Raw genomic sequence first — 22,648 nt, 5'->3', positions numbered from 1 at the left:
TTGTATTCAAAAAATGAAAACCTGGGCACATCACTGTTAGCAAAGTCTTTTCATATCATCACCTGCACCAGGCTGTATGGAAACGAACCAATCCCTCGACTGTCATTTGTGAAAATTCCCACCGTCAACCTTGGAGATAATTTCTTGCTTTCATCTCGCTCAATCTCCTCCGCCAGTATGGCGTAACAATGTTCCAGGCTGTCATTATTTCAAAAACAAAAAAAAACCCCACAGGGGATGGGTTTTGATGTTGCTCTGTCTCTCTCTTGGCTGCACTGACGCAATGTGATTTTAACTTGGGGGATTTTATAAAGGGGCTTTTTATCTGGGGAATGGCATGTTAAATGTAGTTACATAACAGCACACAGCCTAATTAAGACTGATAGTTGTGTTTAAGGTTGGACAGGAAACACGCTTGAGATTTTCACTTAAAGCTGACAGACAGATTGTTATTCATGTACGGTGCAGCACCTGTTCTGTCTTTTGAAATTGGTGGGATTTGCGTGTTAATTAAGGTTCCCATGGGTTCTTGAAAACCTTGAAAGTTTTTGAATTTGAGGAAAAAACATCAAGGCCTTGACATTAAAAAAAAAAAAATAGACATTTATACGGGGGCGCTCAGTTGGTAGAGCAAATCTGACCTGTGGCCCTTTAACGCATGTCATTCCTCCCTCTTTCTCATCCCATTTCCTGTCTATCTTAAACTGTACTTTCAAAATAAAACTATGAAAAAGACCAAAAAATAAACAGAATATAATTTTTTAGCTTGCATATATGTATTTTGTGCAAATGTTGAAGTTCTTTTGATATTCTCTTTTTCTTAACATTTTTAATTGGCTACATTCATAGGCTACACACACTGCTTGTGTGTCTCCTGCAGTTGCGTCATTGTTTCACGTGTCACCTGCCTCGTGAAAGTGCCACATTCACATGTTTGCACGGGTGATTGAAGTTGCAGTTATTGTATAAAGCAGGTTATGGCTAACAAGTGAGAAAACTAACATTAAGCAAACACACACACACTCTCAAAGTGAAAACATGACCAGCCGATGCTGTCGCGGCTGGTAAAAACACTGCTGTTGTTTTTGTGTCAGCAACTACTAGATGTCATTTAAAAGAAATGTGAAACCAGCGGTGAACTGAATCATTTCATCATCGTTTCATGTGTCTTTCACAGGAAAAATATCCAGCTGGTATGAATATGTTTGTGGTATTATGTCCCACACTGGGACAACCAACAACATCTGAGCCTGAAATAGCATTAGACCCACTTTGAAACAACACAAATGCTGCTACTTCTTTAAGATGCTGACTAAGAATATAAAAAAAAGGATCTAAGACTATGGGCCATCTGCAATTGTGCACTGCTTTTTTTAAAATTGAATTTGTGGCTGCGATCCGCGTGTGTTGAGCTCCTGATTTACAAAGGAGGACAGCGCGCACTGTAGGCCCAGTACAGCAGTGTGATTTCTGTGAGTGTGCCAAGTTTAGAAAATACATGATGATGTGATGTTTTTTTTTTTACTCCACGTTTACTTTGACTGCAGTTAACTTCACCAGAGAAAAAGTATAATATCACTATTGTATTATAAGGGCTTGTTATATAACCGATCCAATAGGAGACAGGTGACCTTTGTGGGAGATGAAAAATGGAATAAGGCAATCAAAACACACAAATCATTGGCAACAAGAAAGAGAGGTAGGGGGCAGGGCAGCAGGTGGAGGTGGTGTTGATAGAGCTGATGTTTCAGGAGAATACTAAAGTGAAAACAGTTCATCGTAAAGTTCAAATTTAAAGGAGACCTATTACGCTTTTTAGTTTTTCCCTTTCCTTCAGTGTTTTATATACCGTCGGTTCTTGTGCATGTAAAAGATCTTGAAAGTTAAAAAGGTCACCAACAGAAGCTCCTCTCTCCCACAGAAAACACTGCTCCTGAAACGCCTCGTCAGTAGTCCCGCCTTTAATTCCGTGACTTCTTGACATCACACCACGTCACCATGTCGCACATGTGCATAATTTATGCCTAGTGGCTAGTTTGGCACATAATAATTATTTGTGCAAAGCTGCTGTTGTTGTTAGCTGTGCTGGCTCAGGCGTGTGCAAGCTGACTAATCAGAGAAGACTAAGGTGTTCTGGAAGGGGGGCCTTAAAGGAACAGGAACTAAAACGAGCTTTTCAGACAGAGGAGGAATACAGTGCTGCACTGGACAGAATGAGAAAACTGATGTGTTTTTTTGAGCATAGTAGTAACCCAAAATAATTGTTAAACATAATTGGATATTTTTGTTGTGTGACCATCCGATGTCATTGAGATTTCTGTATGAAAGAAGGTAAAGTCATTTTCATTTCCTTCCCTCATTTAAATCCATTTTGAGCTTTGTTTACACCTGCTTTATAGAAGCGGAGATTTTTCCTTGGAAAAACAGGCCATCACAAATTGTGTGACCTTAGTAAATTCAGTGGAATATATAATCAACTTTTGTTGACATATCTCCCTGTATTTGTTTTTGCAATCCTCCCTTATGTGAAGGCGATAAGATGAGAAACTCTCACTAGAATGGCATGCAAACTGTGACTTCTCCCTGGTGTGTCTGCTTGATACATACTGTACACTGCATGTTGGGGAGAATACATCACATCTGTGCTTGGAGAAAAAAAGCCACACAAGTCTCAGAAATCTGATTGGATGACCCTTCTGGAAACCCCAAATGGCACAGGCTGGTGTACTTAACATATTAATGAGCCTGGATAAAGAGATGGATCTTCTGTTATTGCTGGGATTTTTCATTTACAGCAATTTAATAGAGTGGTTGCAATTTATTTTCAATAAAGACACATTTATGTCTTGCTTTTGGGCTCTGACTCAAATTTAACAGCTGACTATTCATCATTATATCCGAGCTTTTTGAATGTTAGAAAAAAACGGATACGAGTAGCTGTCTTCCGTGTCACAAGTTTGACAACAGAAGTGTAATATCACGGGTCTTAATCCGGGCAAGCCGGGCTAACATGCCCATTTCTGTCAGTCTTTTTTCCCAGTCTACTAACAAGACATGACAGTGAAATGAAAATCGAGGACTTGGTGTTGGATTAATATAACATTTTCCTGGTTGTTTTCATAGTGTGAGGGTGGAGACGCATGGTGGGACTGACAGTAAAGAAAGATTTCGCAGTGAAGGAGACAAAGAGGAGAAGCGATTGGGAGGCATGAGGACGGGGGGGTGATGGATAAAAATTTAATTAGGTTTTGAATTTTTATTATGAAGAAATTGGCTGTGTAGAAAGTAATTACAATCATAGAACAAAGTAATATCGCAAAGTGGTTTCAACAAATTTGAGCAGGGTTGTGACTCCGGGGGCGAGAAGACACAGGAAGGGACAGGAGAGGCATGAAGCGTCAGAAGAGTGAGCGAGAATCAGGCAAAATGTCCCGTAGAGTGGGAATATTCACATCTTACTCTGTGAATTGAGGCTTTATTTCAATCAAAACAGAAATGATTGTGGATCAACAAACCAGGACTGTTGTTTAATTTAATTTTGTTTATGTCGATTTATGTCGGCAATGAAGCTTGTTTTAGTTAGTTTAGAAACTTGAATTCAGAACGTGTACAGTTGTATTTTTCTATTTGGTTGTGTTAGTTCTTGAGATTTTGTCAGTTTATTTCGTTTACTTATTAGACTAAGTAACAAACACATCACTTTTACAACTCCTACATTAAAATCAGTGTGGTATTAGGAGACGGGATGGGCTGGGGCTAGCTGGTTAGCGTGCCAACTTCAACAGACGTCTCTGCAACATAGTACAAAGACGTGTTTGACATAACGTCTGTTGTTTCTTCACAGTCTGTGCATCATTTTTATGAAAGTTTTAAACTAAAAATCTGGCCACATCTTTCAAAAATGCTTTTATAAACTATATAAGTGCACCTTCAGCCTACATTACTGAGTTAAAGTTACACTACAGTTTGTTACTTTTGCTAAACAACGGCCGCTGTGCTCACACTTGAATGCTAAAATTTAGTTTAACGGTATTAGTCAGCAGTGTGACTCAGTAGTTATACAACAATATCTTTGGTTAGCTAACTTGTCATACCAGACCAAAAAAAGGCTAGTGAGAGCAAAAACCCACTTTAACCTGCATTGATTAATACTTACGCAAACTTCAGGGAAGTGCGATAAGCTGAAAAACACAAACTGACTTTTGAAATCGTATTTCTTTCTGCCTAATGAATGTAAATCAAATTGTTGTGCTCCCTTTAGCTCTGTTTTTGGTGCTACAGCAGCTAGTTGTTAACTTTGCCTGTCTGCTTGGTGCCGGGTAGCATACAGCGATTTATCGGAGCTAAAAACAGCTCAGCTTGGAGAAAGTGAACCCAAAAGTAAATTTGGGGGAAAAACAATGTGCTAAGACGTGTTTTAAATCTGTGTAGAGCTGAGGGGATTTGCAGCCGGGTGATAATTCTCTTTGGATTTGTCACTGCGAGCGTACAGGCGGTCCTATGATCCAATTTTAATTGGAAAATATAAATTAGTTTTAAGGTTGAGAAAGAGCAGGAGATTGTACCTTGTTAGAGACTTATAAGTGATTGATTTATAAACGGTAGCAGTAAGAAATTCTCGTCCACTCTGCTGAAGTATACTTACCCAAAAGGCATCAAGAAATGTGGCGTGTTAAAACTCAAACAGAGGTAGATCGCTGCACCAAAATGCCCTGCCAGAATCTTGGGTGAAGGAGGTGAATTGTCCTCTCTGAGGGAGAAGGATAATGGCGTGCCGCAGTAACTTTGTATAACCATTTTATGACAGCCAGTCTCTTCAGTATGCCCTTCACACAGCTAATGCAGCATGACGCAGGCTGGGGATTGAATATAATGGAGCCACAAGTTATGCTTTACAGAGAAAAAGGACACTCGGCCAGGTGTAGAACTGTCTCACAAAGAAAAAAGTCACAGAAATGGAGGCTAGTGTTCAGGGATTACACTGCACCACAATTTTCTTTTCAATAGCGTTGGTGGCCGATTCAATATCTTTATCAAAAGGTAAGACTCAGAAGCAACGAGAGCCTGCTACAGACGGCATGACAGACGAGAGAAGAGAAGATCAGGCAGAACAAGATGAAATTACTTGTCTCTCGTGGCCTGTTTTGGTAATTTGCTCCGTCCCGATGGCTCTCATCATGTCTAATGGCTCGCAGGTTGTTTATGGCTTTCTATGATTTATAGCGTGGAGACGTAGAAGGAGGCGGGGTGAGTGATAGAGGAAATATAAGTTGAATGTAGGAGGAAAGGACATCTTGATCTTCACAACCGGCTCAGTGCTTTGTACCCTTAGCTTTTAAGGCTGCCAGTGTGTGAACACAAGTGTCTTTGACTTTTTTTCTTCAAATGCAAATGAGATAAAGGTCAAAGCAAATGAAATCTGGGTAATAATAATAAAGTTCAACAAGTGTACCCCTCCAGTCTACACTCCTCTTATTATTCTGCCCTTTTCAGGCGTTTCCTTGTAAACCTGACATCCTCAGGTATGTGATCCTGCGAGGTATTACATGGCATTTCTGCAAGCGAAGGAATTTACATATTTTTCAAAGGAGACCTGTGAATAATGTTTTAGCAGATTATCCCGCTGGAACTTGTTTGCGGAACAACATGAAATTATCTGTCTGTCTTGCCGACAAGCAGCTTTGAGAGGAGAGAGGAAGGGGATTTTTTTTTTTGCACAGTTTGAAATGCTGGAAATGTAATTTGTGCTCATGTGTCTTCACTTATGACCATTATGGTTCCTCGTGCCTGTAGTTGTTGATGCATGTGCAAAAATGTTCTCCATAGCAGGATACCTTTGTTATAACAGGAGAAAGCAAAAAAATAAACAGAAATTTTGCTAACTAGCCTCGTGTTATTCATAAGTTGGCATAGAAACCGATGAGACAGACACACACACACACACACACACCTGGACATCTCAGCATGGCCATCTGTCACTGGACTAGATCTGCCAACATTTCTCTCCTGTCCTCTGTAAACACAGTCGCCTTCTTGCCTTCACTGTCTGAACCCCACTGGCCATATTTTCCAGTCCGTGTTCACACACCCTCTGTATGTAACAGTGGAACAGTTAGACCTGATAAACTAATTGGACTGGACAGGACATATTGTTGAGATACAGCTACCTTTCGTGCAGTGTCTGACTCAGTTAAGGTGAAAACTGTACAGCATGTACTTTAAGAACTGTATACATGTCAGTGTAATCTGTAGCATACGGTGAAATAAAAAGTGCCATATCAGTCTAAATGTGGACGCCTTTTTCCTCTGCTTTACAGGTCCAACTCGTCAAATACTGATGCATACTGATGCTTTGGGTTGGTGGACGGCCTGACCTGCCAACCAAATGCTTCAGTATTTGACGAGCTGAGAATGAGACTCAACAATCAGCTATCTCCCAAAGTGGACATTTAAGTTTGGTTGACTCAAATAGAAACGATCAAATAAAAAGCACACTTGCTCAAGTGTAAAGGAACCACCTGTGATTGACAACGGACTCGACTGATCAGATTAAACTATAACATGCATGTAAACTAATATTCATAAACCCACAAACCAACCCCAGACCAGTGATACCCACTGCATCAAATGACGCTGTGGTTTTCTTTACCCAGGATCACTGGGTAACCCGGTCACCAGAATAAATGTTGGCAATGTTTTCTACAAATCACGGATACGCTGAAACTTCACATTTCTTTGTGTCGCAACTTCACGTTTCTTTAGGTTCAGTTTTCAATTTTATCTTGTGACAACACTGTGCTTATGTTCTGGTTAGATTTAGCCACAAAAATCACTTGGTTATAGCTAGAAGAAGATCAACATCGACTGAAAAATATCCAGTGGTGTCACGCTTACAAATGTTGAAAATCAGTGGCCCTTTCTCAAAAATATCCAGTGGTTTTTAAACGTACAAACGTTGAAACGCAGGCTCGAATTGAAGTCACCGGCTTGCCAGCCTTGTTGCCTCCATAACTCCATAACCCAGTTTTTTTTCCACAGTGGTTTGAACAAGAGGAACGAGCAAAGTTAATGTGTTGCAGGCACCCTAAAAAGAATGTAACAGTGGAAGTGAATAAATGTGGGTCAGTGTAACACTGTCTGGCCTTTAGCCCTGGCCTGTATTGCGAATCAGCCACATCTAGAGCTCGTGAGAAGTCATTTCCGTTAGTCTTCAGCAAGCTCATTAGTGAAATAAGCGCAGCTAATTTCAACGTGCAGCTTGGCATTACCAACACTGTTGTCCTCGCCAAAAGATGAGTCAATATTTTCCTGTGATGCACTGATATTCAGATGAATGTCAATTATTGCTCGGATTGGAATTCTGAACAACTTGTGAATCTGATCGAGTTTGTTTCTGAAGTGTATATTGATAAAGTATCAACAGTGGGCACTGAGTCACAGTGAAATCACTAGTGGGATGAAAAGAGGTGACAATGGATCCACAGCTGACAACATATCAGACTTCAGTCATAAGAGACAGCTTAGGCTGTATTCATTTAGTGTGAGGGGGGTCTGACCTTACTCACCTGGCTTGTACTTTGCAAACCGACGATTTTGGTTGGATTGGATTTACAGGTGTTACAACAAGCCTGTTTTATTTCTTTATTTTATCCCTGTTGAATGACAGACATAAAGCCTAATGCTCAGTTGTGCTGTCACTGATGACTCAGCCAGTTTTATGCAAGATAAAATCAAGTAAATGTGTAACTTAAAAAATGAAGTGTTTTCACAAAAACAGTCATAGTAATCACTGTTCTAGTTAGCTGAAAATGTTTAATAATTAATATTATGCAATAATAAAACACGTCGTCCACAACAGCCCTCTTCAGACTAATGGAAGAAAATGACCAAAATACACATTTATGTGTTTATTTTTGTTTAGATTTATTTTATGCAAATTAGCATACATTTAATCTTGCCTCATTTGCATAGTCAAAGTATCAAAAAACTTGTTGTGCAAAACATGTTGATCATCTATTAGAGTAACATTTTTACCCTATTCACCATTTTTTTCGGTAACAAATGTATGAAAAATAGTAGAAATCTTTAAGGGACGTTTTCTCAAAATGAGTTTTTTTCTCTCACATTCACAGACATCAGTCTCCACTTCAATAGCACTTACGTACACCAAACTTTCAATTGTTTCCTAATTACAGCTACTCGAATTACTGTAATGAGGTCATTGTTTGGGTACTATTTTTTTTTCAAGTCTGTAATTTGCTCGTACTGTAAGTATGCATTACACCATGTAATCTACTTAGTTCCTTTTGAAATCATGATTGAGTCCTGAGTACAATTTGAATAAATATCTAAATCTTTCATCTGCATTTTTGTCACCAATAAGACAGTCCGACCACAAACGGGCCAATGTAAACCCTGAAATACGGACAAAAAACAAAGAAACTCTGCAGCCGGCTCAGGTGTGGAGAGGTGACCACTGAGCAGAACAGAACAGAACAGAACAGAACAGTTTGGAGTAATTAAGACTGATGATCTGCAGAAACAGAAACCCCTTTGATTGAATGCTGCTGTTGATAATGCATTAAACATCAACTGTAAAAAGTCATCCAAAATTCTCTCTGTAAAACAACCGACACAATACATCAACAAAATGAAACAAGAGCCTGTTTCAGATTTCTGTTCTGTCAGTGCCTCCAAACTAGTGTATTTTTAATTAGCCATTGCCTCATTTACATATTTAAACATACACCCTCAGAAAACTTGTAATACAAATGTCCTGATGTAAGTAATCAGCTGTGAAAGTTTCATGGTGATGTCTATTAGATGACACTTTTTAGCCAGTTATTTTTCTCCCTTTATTATTTAAAGTCCCAGCAGGTTATGGGACGTAGCCTACAACCTGAGATGGGAGTTGTTCTCCATTTGGAAACAATACCGATCCTTCTGCAGTAGCACAGTGACACCTGGTGTTAGGGAGAAGTATTACAAATGGCCGGCTCAGCCTTGTTTTACACAATCAGAACAATTCATAGTGCTACTATTGCTTCGGTATTATGATCCAAACATTATTATGCAGATTGCAGTTTTGCAGCTAACAAACATGAAAAGATAATCAGACATGAGTGCTTGAAGCGTGTTTACCCGTCTCATTGACTTATTGATTCCTATGGGATCCATAAAGCGTCTTATTATTCTTCTCTTCTCCTACAGAAAAATGTTTTTGTTTTTACGTTTTCACTCTGATCGCAGGGAGCTGAGTAGCTGTAACTCTACCAATTTAATATTATGTCCACATGACTAATGTTTACATTAATTAATTGCCTGACTAAGATATCCTAAATCGTCCAGCTCTGGTGACTTTACATTGCCTTCCTTCTATCTGGCAGCCTCTCCAGCATCTCATCCCTCTCCTATGATATTAAAACCCCAGCACAGTGCCAGCTGGTTGGCTGGGCTGGCGGCAGCATCGGCACATTAGCGTCTGAATGACACAAATGCATCTGATTTTCAGAAATCCGCATTTAAAGCCTTTTCTTTGAAGTCCTACATTTTTTATATTCCAGTGTTGCTCGGCTATCAGTGACTAAGGATACCATATATATGAAAACCCAAAATTGCCTGCAGCCGATTCTAGGAGGAGAGCGAAAGGAGGCCAGAGACAAAAGATGATGTTAGAGGGATAAAAGGATGAGGGGGTGAGGGAGGAGAGGAGGTGGTAAGTGGTGGTGGTGGTGCTGGGGGGTGGAGGGGGGGGGGGGGTGCATGAGCATGATGAGTTAGCATGAGATGGAGAGGGAGAGAGAGAGAGAAGAAAAGAGATGGTTTTAGAGAATTGATGCTGCTGTGTTTGTATTAAAACCTGTTATAGACGTCACAGATGAGCGAGTGATGTTCAGGGATCAGCCACAAAACAAATCGCATCAGGGAATTGGCTCCTTCAATCACTGAAAACTGAATCGACGGGGGAAAAGCATTCACTGCGCTGGATATACAACTAACAAGTCTCTCTTTCCCCCTTCTCATTCTCCTTCTTCTTCTCCTCTTCTTCAACTTTTTCTACTCTATCGCTCTCTCTCGCTCCAACATGTTCTTCTTCCAGCTCGTCATCATGTCCGGCACGGTGTTGTTGGCCTACTACATGGAGTGCACGGACCTGTTCAGCGTGCATGTGCAGGGTTTCTTCTGTAATGACGCCGAGCTGATGAAGCCGTACCCCGGCACAGAGGAGTCCAGCTTCGTCCCCCCGCTCATCCTGTACTGCGTGGTGGCTGCTGCTCCCACGGCTATCGTGAGTAAAAATAAAACCTTTTATTTGTGTTTCACTGTGGTGTTTAAAACCGCCAGTGTTGAATCATATATTACATTTAAGTTACACTCGATAAATAGGCCATCTTTGTAGAAAAGACGTTCAGCCAGACATCTTATCTGTCTGTAACCTGCTGCAGTCGTCCCTCCAACCTTGCTAAATTTCACTTCCTCTGCCAAAATTTGGGAGAAAATGTCTCGGTTAACCGTCTGCCAGGGGACCATTTTCATATTTTCATGGGTCGGCTGATAAGTTTGGTGCCGATTTCACAGTCTGAACTTTTAGCTCCATAGTTTGAACTCCATGCGGTATCTCTTGGACTTGCTATTTGCTGTTTGGCACCACAGAACGTCTTGCTAGATGTACCGGAGGCGTGTAAAGTCATGCTATGTAAGGAGCAGTGTATCTGGGCTGCGTATAGTGAAAAAATGTTTTTTTTTTCTAGACTTTGCTGCGATTTCTTATCCGTGGAGATATCCTGTTGTGTGTTGTTTAACCATTCATCCACCATTCATTCAGATGTGCAGAATGAAAGGGACTCAGGAGGTCAAGTTGACTTTGAGCGCTACAGATATAAACTAGCATATGTCACCTTGTCCTTTCACAGTCGTTGTTAAAGAGGAACTTTGCAGATTTTCAACCAGTTTTGTATTACTACAATGTGGGTAGTTAAATGCAACTGAACAACGGTACTTTTATCTCTATTCTGCAGGCAAAAATCTCCCAGTTGACGGCAAACACATCACCTGGTGGATTTAAAGGCTGTTGTATACTTCAGTGTTTTGTATGTCCACATTCACGGACACAAAGAGTACAGTCGCCTCACTTTCTCTCTCTCTCGTATCGAGTGATGGGCGTCTCACCGAATTCGGATCAAACTGTCTAAACTAGACAGCGCTGATAAACTATAAACTAAGATCCTGTTGCTGCACTGCCTATTTCTCGCCTAAAATGTTTATTTTTTAATCAAATTAGTTCCATTTTTAGTGTGCCGTTTAGCTGCAAGGAAAGATTGTGCACTAGAAGTGGCGCCATATTGTTACCGCACTGTGAAAAAACTCAAATCACGCTGTCAAACTAGGCAATGCCGATCAAATGTGAACCCACGGTGTTTCTGACTTCCAATCTCAAAGCGTCCCATCTGCTCGGAAACACATGGACGCCCGCTGAAAGCAGGTGTTTGAATGGCAAGTCTGTGAACTTCACAAGCAACTGCAGCAGCTGATTTAACAGTTAAGGGTCTTTACTTAAAAAGACAGGAGGTATAGGCTCCTAACGCGTCCTCTCGAAGACTTCTGTTGAGCACGGATCAGCTGAATGAAAGTGGAAATGACAACTACAAAGAACACTGTAAAGTAAAAAGTAAATGTTCACTATGTGCGCTGCCACACTGCTCTGACGTCGTCTGTGTTTATGTCGGCTGGTGGATCTCTGCCCGAGTTTCCGACTTGGAATTCCGACTTGGATGACTATTCCATTGCACTTTTCCGTGTCGGGAGTTCCGAGTGCAATTGAATGCAGCATTATTCACCCATCAGCGGGAGTGTTCATTGGTCCTGTGTGGTGCAGTGCATTCTGTTTTCTACATTTTGAGCAAAAAGGGAATATCACAGCACCTTTTCTCTGTCCAAACATATGTGTCTTTGTACTGCATGACAGCCCAGTTTTAAACAAGGGCCAACTTTCCAGCAGTGGAAATACTTTTTTGAATAGAAAACATCAAAGAAAAAATGCGTCCATAATACATACAATGCACTAATACTTTGAGCAAGTTTTAAATATGTTAAAGATCAGACAAAGTATACTCAAACCAACCACCAACTTTATGGATACGCTGGCTGATATTTTTCTCAAAAGAGGCACTGAGGTAAGACTCAGTTAGTGTCATCTCCTGTGACACCACAATGCAGTGAATAAATACATAATTCCTGCATTTTGCCCTTTGAGGGATATTTTGTATTCTTCAGTTTGTCCAGTGTTTTTCAGTCTGTTCCTGGAGGCCCTCTGCCCTGCAAGTTTTAGATGTTTCCCTGCCCCAACACACCTGATTCAAATGATCAGCTCATCATCAAACTCTGCTGAGGTCTGATAACGACCCATTCACTTGAATCAGGTGTATTGGGGCGGGGGAACTTCTAAAACATGCAAGACAGAGGGCCCCAGGACCAGGATTGAAAAACACTGAAAGATATCATGATGTAGCATTAGATGATTGTCTTGCAGTTACTCTGGACACCATTCTTATACAGTGCAACAAAGGGAATGAAGGGGCTGTTCAAAGTTGGCTAAGAAAACATGCTCTTGTCTGTAAACATTTAATTGCCGGTGACATTCCTAAGTAGTTTGATTGGCGTCCAATGTTGCAAATACTGAATCATTTCCTGTTCGTTTATAATAATCAGCGATGTTGCTTTTTTTGTGTAGTTGCTGCTAAAACAATATACTACAGGCTAAGTATGTAGCACGTTGCAATTTTTTGCAATAGTGTGGATTTGGTGAGAAACTCGCTTGAATAGACCTTTTTCATCACAGACATCACATTACATTCATTCTGACTTTAGGAAAAGCACAGATGTAATTAATTAATACAGTTAACGATGGCTCAGTCATTTAAGTGCATCAGCCAGCTCACACAGTGTGCATCCCTATTTAATGTTATTGAGTACACCTACCGTGTACCTGCTACAACATTATAGAATATCTTCCATGAAAAGGCTCTATAGGAAATCATTTTCTGAGCGTATTGTACCCAAAAAAGATCAGACTTATTAATTTGTAAAGCTGAGTGAAGGTTGCACATGAATGTAGGGCAAGGGCTGCATTGCTGATTCAAACGCTTCATGCAGTAGTAGCCACACCCGGCCACCAGATGTCAGTTTTGCTCCACGCTTGTTCACCCCAACCACAGCACACTCCACCAGGCACCATATGTCTCGGGGCCCTCTGGGGTCAGTTCATTATTAAACCCATGTCAGATATATTCTGAACACCTCCTGCAGACTGTTTGCATGTGTCTGTTTAATTTCATAATTCATGTTTTCACGTTCAAAACGGACCATATGTGCAGGACTACAGATACAATCTGCTTCACGGTCGGAGGCTTCAGTGTGTTTTTAATTATGGAGTGCATGAATATGAAGGCCTCCAGCAGTGCATCAGATCAGTGCAGACATGATGATGGTTGTAAGGGATTTTCAACAATTATCCATTCTACACATCAGTCATCTGGGGAGGAAATATGACATAGCAACAGATTACTAAAATACTGAATTGTGAAGCTTCACGCTGTAAATGCAGTTTGATGACTAAAAGACTACTGCTTAGCTAAGACTGCTCTCATTGTGATTACCATTATCATTACATCCAACACTGTCAGATGTGTAAGTGTGTAACAAATGTACAATTATATACAATTATTTGCATGCTGAGTTAATATTACTTTGTATGGAAGCTGGATTTGAATCTGTGTTGCTTCAAACTATGCAACTACTTGCAGCTGTGGGCCTGGTTTAGGTGTGATGACCAGCAAGAGAAGCGAGGGTTCATCTGAAAACAACAATGGCAGTTTCTAAAAGAGGCGTAACTGCTCTAGCATCTGTAACATCAGCCCTGTAGAGTATATTTGATTAGGCATTGAATCTTTTCTCGATGGAAAAGATGTTTTCTCCCAACTGGCCTGGGTAAAAGTTTGATTAACTGGCAGCCTCCGCTGGTGGGAGCATTCTCCTACTGTTCATCTGATTGGTTAAAGTTAGCCTGTGATAGACGGTGACAGACAGACAGTTTATTCAATCACCTGCTAAGTATTTTTTTAAAGTGCCTGCCCTTTTCCAAACAGTTTCCAAGAACGACTTCCCAGATGGTTCTGTGTAACAAACCATCTGACACGTCTGGTTAGCATCAATCAGGCACTTTGACTAAAACATAAAATTTTTCTGGTGATCTGTGTGAGCCAACCAGAACTACACAGCTGAATCTGTCTTTTCCAATCACCCATCCTTTCCCAGTCCTTCCTCATTAATCATGCTGTGTATTGTTTCATTCAGTACTGTATGTATGTGTGTATGGTCAGAGTTTTAGTTTTAAAACATTCAAAAATGAATTCATCAATGAACATCAATTATTTCTGTTTTACCAAGCTTAATTGCCTCGTTAACTCATCGTAAAACACACTTCATTCAAACTCGACTTCAACTAAATAAAACTTACCATCAGATTCTTGGTTTGGTCAAATAAATCCTCACTCCAGAGATTAAGATGTGAAAATATTCGCAGTGCGGGTAGACTCTCATCAGCTAATGGGGTCACTTAGCTCCAATGCTAACTGAGCTACTTGCAAGTCCAGTACAGTGAGCAGCAGTAGGCAGTTATGCTGCCCCCTATAGTTTTGGGGTTACCTTTAAATGTTGGCCATTTCCTACAAATGACGCATTTAATTCATCTTAGTAGTATAGTAAAGGTGCAATATGTAAAAATTTGACTTTAAGACATTCAAAAATGTACTAAAATTATGAAGAGAATGTGAAGAAACAACAGTTTTGACATTATGTCAAAGATGTCTATGTGCTTTGCTGCAGAGATATCCTCTGAAGTAAGCATGCTAACCAGCTAGCACCGGCCCTTCCTGTTGAGTACAACACTGTACATCAATATATGATAGTTCGGTAGTATGGCTCAGGCCTCTGGCGGCGGACTGATAGGACTGCTAGCTGCACGGCGAACTGAGCTAACAAGTTAATGGCAGATACAGTTAGCAGCAGTAAGCGGGTTCTCTGGGGATATGCTGCCCTGTATATGACAGCTGGCTGATTCCTACATATTGAAACTTTAAGTATACAGAATATCAGCAATTCATACATGAAATATCAGTATTTCACAATGATAGCATTACCAGACATACACTTTTTAAAACAGTTAAACATGTTAAAAGATGTCAATCTCAGTGATTGACATCTCAAGGTTATCTAATTCAAGGTTATCTAATTCGCCCTGGCAGCACTTGAACTGCACACACACACACAATCTTCCTTTTCTATTCCAGTTCCAAGAGGCACTTAATCAGGGATGTGATTGTTAAAGATGTCTGCTTCCTGGACACACGCCACCCATTTATCTGTAATGAGATATTACTGTTCTGCTCCTCCGCTTTTTATGTTTATTGTCTGGGACATTTCATTATTTGCTCTCGGCTCTAAACATTGAGTGCATTATAAGCAGTGTGTTATCTGGAGTTGGATCTGAATTATTGTCTCTTTTATCGAAAAAATAAAACGCATCCTGTAGCTCGTATTTTCTCCCTGTAGCTAATTGGTGTGCAGATGCATCAGCAGTCTTCAGTGTTACACACCTGTTCACACACGCACGCACACGCACGCACGCACACACACACACACACACACCCTGACACACACAATAAAATGAATTGGTTCAAAATCTGGAAGAGTGCTCTGATTGGCCAGGAAATGTGACAGATGATATTATTTACAGCTGATTTGGTTAGAGTGCATCTGTGAGCACTTTTGACTCTTCTGCACTGCTTACTTCACAAAAAAGAAAAAGGATTAAAGCTGCAAGCAGCATTGAGCGGGCCCTCGCACCCTCCTGCACGTCGGGGTGTGCAGCGGCTGACACGGCTCTGAATTTTTATGTGTTTTGGAAGCTGCACAAAGGAGTTAAATGTCACTTCCTGTGTCCACCATGTGTATGACATTACATATACTGTATATCCAATACAAACCACACTGGAACATTTCTCGTAAATTATTGTCACATAAGGCTAACTTCCTGTTGCCAAATCATGACTCGTTGACTCAAAATACTCCAGACCTTGTTGTGAGCAGTTTCATAGAGGAACTATTTTCTTTCTGCCTATTTTCTAAATCCACCGGCCTTATCATGGCGCAAAAGAAAGCGTGGATCTAATCATGGAGGAAAAGAACATGAATGGCATTCTCCTGCTGAGCTGTAGCTAGCTTAGTTGGCTTAGCCTGCTAGCCTCTCGTCCAGCAGTAGATGCACCCTTCCTTTGGCTAATGATGTGGTTGGCGGTTGTAGATGGATACATAGCACAACAGATAAACTATGTAGGTTTATTTGGGGGTGAACTGTCCCTTTAAAGCAAAAATCTTTTCTTCCTACCATTCATTTCTTTTACCTTATTTATCAGTGTGATTATGTTCTTTTTCCTCTTATGGTTGGACAATTTTAGTTTTTGTGAGTAGTTTAACATAAAACCCATTAAATCCTAATAAGACGAACCGTGTCATCCTTTATCCTGCTCGTCCCTGATCTCACACCCCTCCTCAAAGAGGGCTGCGTCAGCAAGTTTAGCACTGCTGGACATTTCTCATATTTGCATTCCCTTCCTTTCTCTCTCATTCGCCTACATGTGGCCTTTGTATTTCGCAGTCTCTTCAGCCGTCTGTACGCCACCCCAAACTTTTTTAATTGTGCCCTTTGAGAGTGCTGCGTCAGGTGCTTGAGTTGTGCTCGACGCCGTATATATCCATCGCCACACGCGTCATAAACCATAGGAGCAGCCAATCAGAATTAATGATGACATGGCTGGGATTTTGGCCAATTAGCAAAGAGGCAGTAATTTATGCAGAACGTTCCACATGGCGGGACCAATGGGAGGCTGTGGAGGTTAGACGGGTCGTACTCGTGCAGCGCTCTATAAACCCGTTCAGCCGTGGACAGGCGTCAGGAAGTCAGTCCTTCACCCTCGGAGCCAAGATCATGGAAGCAGGATGTTGTTCATGTCAAGTGTGGATCCAACAGAAACAGGTAGTGCCTAATGTTTGGTACCGAGCCTGACTGTACAAGTTTCTCTACAGGCAGAGAGATAGCAGAGAAGAAGACTCGCACCACCAGTGCGTTTTTCCATACCAATTTTGGCCCTTAATGGCTGATTTCACTTCCTTTTAATGTGTGTCTTGGTAGCAATACTGAAAAATATCAACTCATTAAAAAGACATTAAAGGACCGTTAATTAATTCCTTTTTTTTTTTTTTAATTCTCAAAGTGAACGTGTAAAAGTCAGCAAACAGTCGCCTATTTACACTTCCAGCAGACTTGGAGCAACTTTAGCATTCATTTGGAGCTGTGTGTCTGGCCACTTAATGAGTGTAAGTCTAATTTCTGTCTCCTTCTGGCTCTGTTTTCCACTCCTCTGGGAAATATCTGGCCCTTAAGCTGCTAAATGCTCCACTGTGCTAGTCGCCAACTTTGACAGTCAGTCACTCATTGCAGGATTGTGAGAATGTGTTTGCTGAAAACGACAGTGATGATCGCGGTGAGAGTGAACCAAACGGTACATTTGTGGGCCGGTCAAAACATTGTGCGGAAAGTCTCCTTTCACAAAACGTGACCCGTTATTTATATAAAATGTATTGTGTTTTTTGCTCAATTGGTGGGTGACCCATCCTGTTACCTTAAGGTGTGGTGGTGTTCACTTGATAATCACTACTTATCAGGTTCTACCTCAATGCCCTGAGTCAGTCATCAGTGACCAGTCAGATACTCAACAGTTTTAACAACTGATTTGTATTTCTATTCATCAGGCAAAAACATTTATGTGTTCGGTGATGTGAGAGGTTGCTTCTTTTTTTCTAGAGACCTGTGATAAGAATATTTTATCATGTCTCCACATTTGATAGACTGAAAGATTCATTAAGAAAACATAATGGATAGCCCTGATGAATGCAGAACGCAGATTGAAAGACAATTTTTCTTGCCATTTTTGTCTGTTTTGGTTCACTGAGGGCTCTTTCAACCAGCTAATACATTTGCATTACATTGCATATTTCCAACTAGACGTCACTCAGCTTGAACTACTACGGCTTGTTTTCTGCTGCCCTGGGTCATTAACCTGGCATGCCTGGTGGTTTATTATACAGGACTATCTGGGAAGGCTGCACTTGAAACAGTTTGGAAAAGGGCAGGTACTCTATAAAAGATAGTTGGCAGGTGATTGGTTGAACCATCTGTCTGTCCCAATCAACAGCGGGAGAGCGCTACCACCACTTGTCAATCAAACTAAAGATCGCAGATCTCACAAGGTAATCAGGCTGCGTGCTTGATTCTCTACTTTTGGCTGTATGATAAGCAGCACCACGAATCATTTACTGTTCTCCACTGGACACATTTAATGTGCATGTCTAAAAATGTAGGCAGGGTGAACACCTACAAAAAAAAGGTACTCCTAACTTCTGTCAGCAGTTACCATCTGTCATTTTAATGTCACAGGCCCAGTATTTTATTGACTTTTCAAGGGTACTGCGGACCTGCGCGCCCATAAATCTGTTCAGCCTGTGGATGGGTCAGTCTTATTAAGACAGTAGATGAACCAGAACTCTGTTCTTTTCATTTCATTTCAGGCAAATTACTCCAAAGAATTAAGCACCCTGAGAAAGATTTCCGTGTCCTATTTGTTGTTCAACCTTTTCATTTTCTGCTCAGACACCCCGCCCTGTCAGTTGAATGCCAAGTTTGTTCCTCAGTTTTTCTGACATGGAGATAGTTGTTTCCAGTCAGCTCTGTGCAGTTCTCACGAGTTTGTATTTTGGAGAGTGGAGGTTACATGACTTGAAATAAGACGATCAGTCAGTGGTGTCAAACCTTTTAAGTGCTGAGGAGGACTCTAGTGAGAGAAATACTTCAAGGCAATTACTAGTTGCTTGAAAATGTGAAAGTCATTATTTTGGAGTAGTATCAGGAAATGAGTCACTGATTAGCAGCGTTTCAGGGACCTGAATGGACATGATTTTGTAGTTATTAGTTATTTTAAAGCTAATGCTTGATCAGCGACTGAAAAGACAATGGATGGTGAAAATCCAGGGACATCAGGCCATATTTAGGGAAATACAACATATTTGATAACCCATTAGCTTTCATGAGACAACAGCTAACTTTAGCTTTCCGATGTCCCTTTCAGATTTCTGCAGATTTTGGAAAGTGGTGAAATGGTAACGATTTGTCGGATTCCCTACGTTTATACAACTTGCAACCTGGAACACAGCGGTCTAACATTATCCCAGAATTCAAGCTTCCCTCCCTGAGAATGAGGTCAGAGAAATATGCCCCCATCATGGCTGTGGTTGAAAAAACAACGGCAGAGCTGATGTGTAAACACAGTTGTTGCTCAGGCCTGTGACGGCTGACCAATCAGAGCAGACTGTGCTTTAAAGGTTTGCCAGAAGCTGACAGTCGCTGGAGATGAAGGTATATCTGCGTTGTGTTTATGGCAGAACTGTATTTCAGATGTAGCATATGTCTGTTTAGTTTTTGTGGATTCCTTGCATACGCACGACTTTGATCAAGCATTACGCACATGATGCTGAAAGAGACCCATGAATAATTTTGTCTACATTTAGATCATGAATTTTTCCTTTAAACAACCCGAGATTTATAGCCTCAAGTGACATTTTGTCCGTTAAGTGTGAATTTTGATTTGTCACGACTGTACAGCCAAACTACATGATACAAGCTGCCTGCCGTCTATAGATACAGTCTATTTGAAGATAAAGGTATTTTTTTTTGGTGATGTCGCCTTTGAAGACCGATGTTTCCAAGTCATTATGCATCAGAAGATATTTTCTGTCGTGATGCATTTGATGATAGCTTGATTTGGTATTTGCATGCTTTACGTCAGCCATCATCCGGTGGAAAAACATGTTTGAAAAATATGAATTCAGCCTCCTTCATGCTGACTAATCCAGGCAGGGCTGAATCCAGGGAAGAGCTTTGAAACATTCACACGGGCTTCATGCGACTGCTGTCAGTCCCTCTTTGTTCTTTGTTTTATGAGTTTCCCAACATCGACAACAGAATCTGTTGCTCTCGCTGCTCATAGACACAAAGAACAAAATAGATTAGAGTTGCCTTCCCGAAAACATGTCGATGATAAAAAGGCATTCATGAGGGATCGAGGAAAACACAGGACTTTTGTTACCTGTCCTGGGGCTCAAAGCAAACAGCTTTTATCAACACAAACACACACACACACATTTACACCAAAGGCCAAAACCACATGTGTGCACACATATGCACACAGTGCCACTCACAAACACACACATATTTCTCAACCAGCCTGCGTCACCCAAGGCAGCCCGCAACGAGTTTCATTTAGTGTGTCCAGCAGCAGTTTTTCCATTAGACCTGATGTAATGCCCACAATATAATGGACCTGAAGAAAGGCTGCATTAAGACACAGTGGTTTATGTACACAGGCCAGACAGGGGCAAAATGTTCCTCTGCCACATAATGGGATGCCTAACTTTATGTTTTATTTCCTTTCTTGTGCGTGCTTAATGCTTTTTCTCTTTGCATTTCCTCGTTATCGTTCTAAATCTACTCCTCTTCCTGTGTTTTCTGGGTGCGTGTGTGCAGATTTTCATCGGCGAGGTGTCCATGTATGTGATGAAGTCAACGAGGGAAGCTCTCCTGGCCCAGGAGAAAACCATCGTGACAGGAGACTGTTGTTACCTCAACCCCCTTATCCGCCGCATCATACGCTTCATAGGTAAGAATTTTTTTTCCACCACAGACAGTCAAAAACTAGCCCCGGGCTCGTTCACGCTGACGGTACCAGGTAGCAGCTGACAACTCAGAGATGCACGCTGTCATGAGCAAGCACGCTCATTCATCAGGAATGTGTTTGCCTGTCCTTTCACATGCAAACTGGGGTGCAAAACTTGGGCTTTTGTTATTTTGGCCGGAGCCCTTCAAATGTCAAGTTTGTTGCAACTTTGGTGTCATACAGACATTCATTTCAGTACATTTCACTGGCATAATAAGGGATTATGTTGCATTCAAAGTTAAGGAAGAGGCCAGAGCATAATTTGAGCTAAATTTATTGATATATTGATCAACGGTTAATTCATTCAGGCCTGAATTCAACTAAAGAAGTCTCGATCTCAAAATTCTACTTAAGTATTTGCTATTAAAAGTACTTAAAGGTGCAATACTGTATGTAAGAATTGGCCACCTGTCGAATTCACACTCCAAACAACTAGGGGGCAGCATATCACCAGAGTAACCACTAACTGCTGCTAACTGTAGCTGCTAACTGTGGCTGTTGTGTTGTCTATCAGACTATCATCTACCTGATTAGCATGCTAACTTAAAACGATACCTCTGCAATACTATTCATCACCGTCTTTCACACAATGCAAAAACTTTTATTTCTTTACATTCTATTGATGTTGGTTAAAATTTTAATGTTTTCTAAAATGTGCACATATTGCACCTTTAAGGATCAAACATTAAAGTAAATGTGAAGGTTAAGGATGCCTTATCACTTTTAATCAACTTAAACCTTGTCATCAGATGTTCTACCACTAGCAGCTGAACCGTGTTATGCAATGGTTTAGTGAGTAGAATAAAATCTTTGAAATGCTTTACTGTGGCTCTGATGTAGCCACTTCTCTCCGTCTGTACCCACAACTCTCTAGTCTGTCAGTGTCCCGCCCACACCACGATCTGATTGGTTACAGGTCAGGAGTAAAAGCCTGTCAAAACCGGAGATGCTCTGCTGAGAGAGTTACATCACTAAAGATGCCAGAATTCAAAGCCCACAGGATTTAACTCTATGCAATTGAAAGCTACAGCCCTTCATTGTACCATGAAGTAAAACCAAACATACGTCCGTCTTGTCTTTCTTTTCATTGCAACCCTGCATCAGGATTTAGGGAGTCATTACTTTTAAAGGTGTAATATGTAAGAAGTTTAGTTTAAAACATTAAAAAGTTAAAATCATGTATAGAAACAGTTTTGACCGCATGTAAAATACATCTATATACTGTGTTGCAGAGATATCTACAAGTTAGCATGCTAACCAGCTAGCCCCTAGCCACTTTGTACTCGGGAGGTGATAGTCCGATAGTAAACAACACCAACACTCCTCCGATGCTCCAACTCCCAGTCCAGGCAGAGTAAGCTAAAAGGAGCACTAGCTGCTTGGCTAGTTGAGCTAACTAGCGAATGGGAGCTACAGATAGCAGCAGTTAGCGGTTACTGTGGTGATACACTGCCTCCCTTTGTTTGGAGTATAAATAGCACGTGGCTAATTCTTTCATTTTGCACATTTTAAGAAGTAACAGCTGCAGTAAAACTGATCCATGACTATTAACTATTAACCAACCATGACTATTTTGCTTCAAACTTTTACCGGACAGTTTGGCAAATGAATTGCCAAATGGAAAATCTACCCGTATTTTTTGATTGGCGGGTGCTAATTTAGGACCCTGATTAACGGTTAAGCAAATGCTGGTAAAACTGATTTAAACAGAAGTCTGGAAAAACTAAACTTTATTTTCATAACAAAATATTAACACCTGGTCA

At 40.8% G+C, this 22,648-nt stretch overlaps 1 protein-coding gene across 2 annotated transcripts in view; it reads left to right on the top strand.

Annotated features, from left to right (window-relative positions):
* Positions 1–22,648, top strand: part of plppr1 (phospholipid phosphatase related 1) — a 64,250-nt gene that overhangs the window by 25,470 nt on the left and 16,132 nt on the right. For both annotated transcript variants that reach the window (XM_073478208.1, XM_073478209.1), the window contains exons 3-4: positions 10,100–10,288; positions 20,696–20,828. In XM_073478208.1, coding sequence (XP_073334309.1) covers positions 10,100–10,288; positions 20,696–20,828 — 322 coding nt within the window. The remainder of the gene's footprint in view (positions 1–10,099; positions 10,289–20,695; positions 20,829–22,648) is intronic.

The sequence above is a fragment of the Pagrus major genome, chromosome 12 (assembly GCF_040436345.1).
Source record: "Pagrus major chromosome 12, Pma_NU_1.0".
Lineage (NCBI taxonomy): Eukaryota > Metazoa > Chordata > Actinopteri > Spariformes > Sparidae > Pagrus > Pagrus major.
This window is presented reverse-complemented; position numbering and strand designations above follow the sequence as displayed.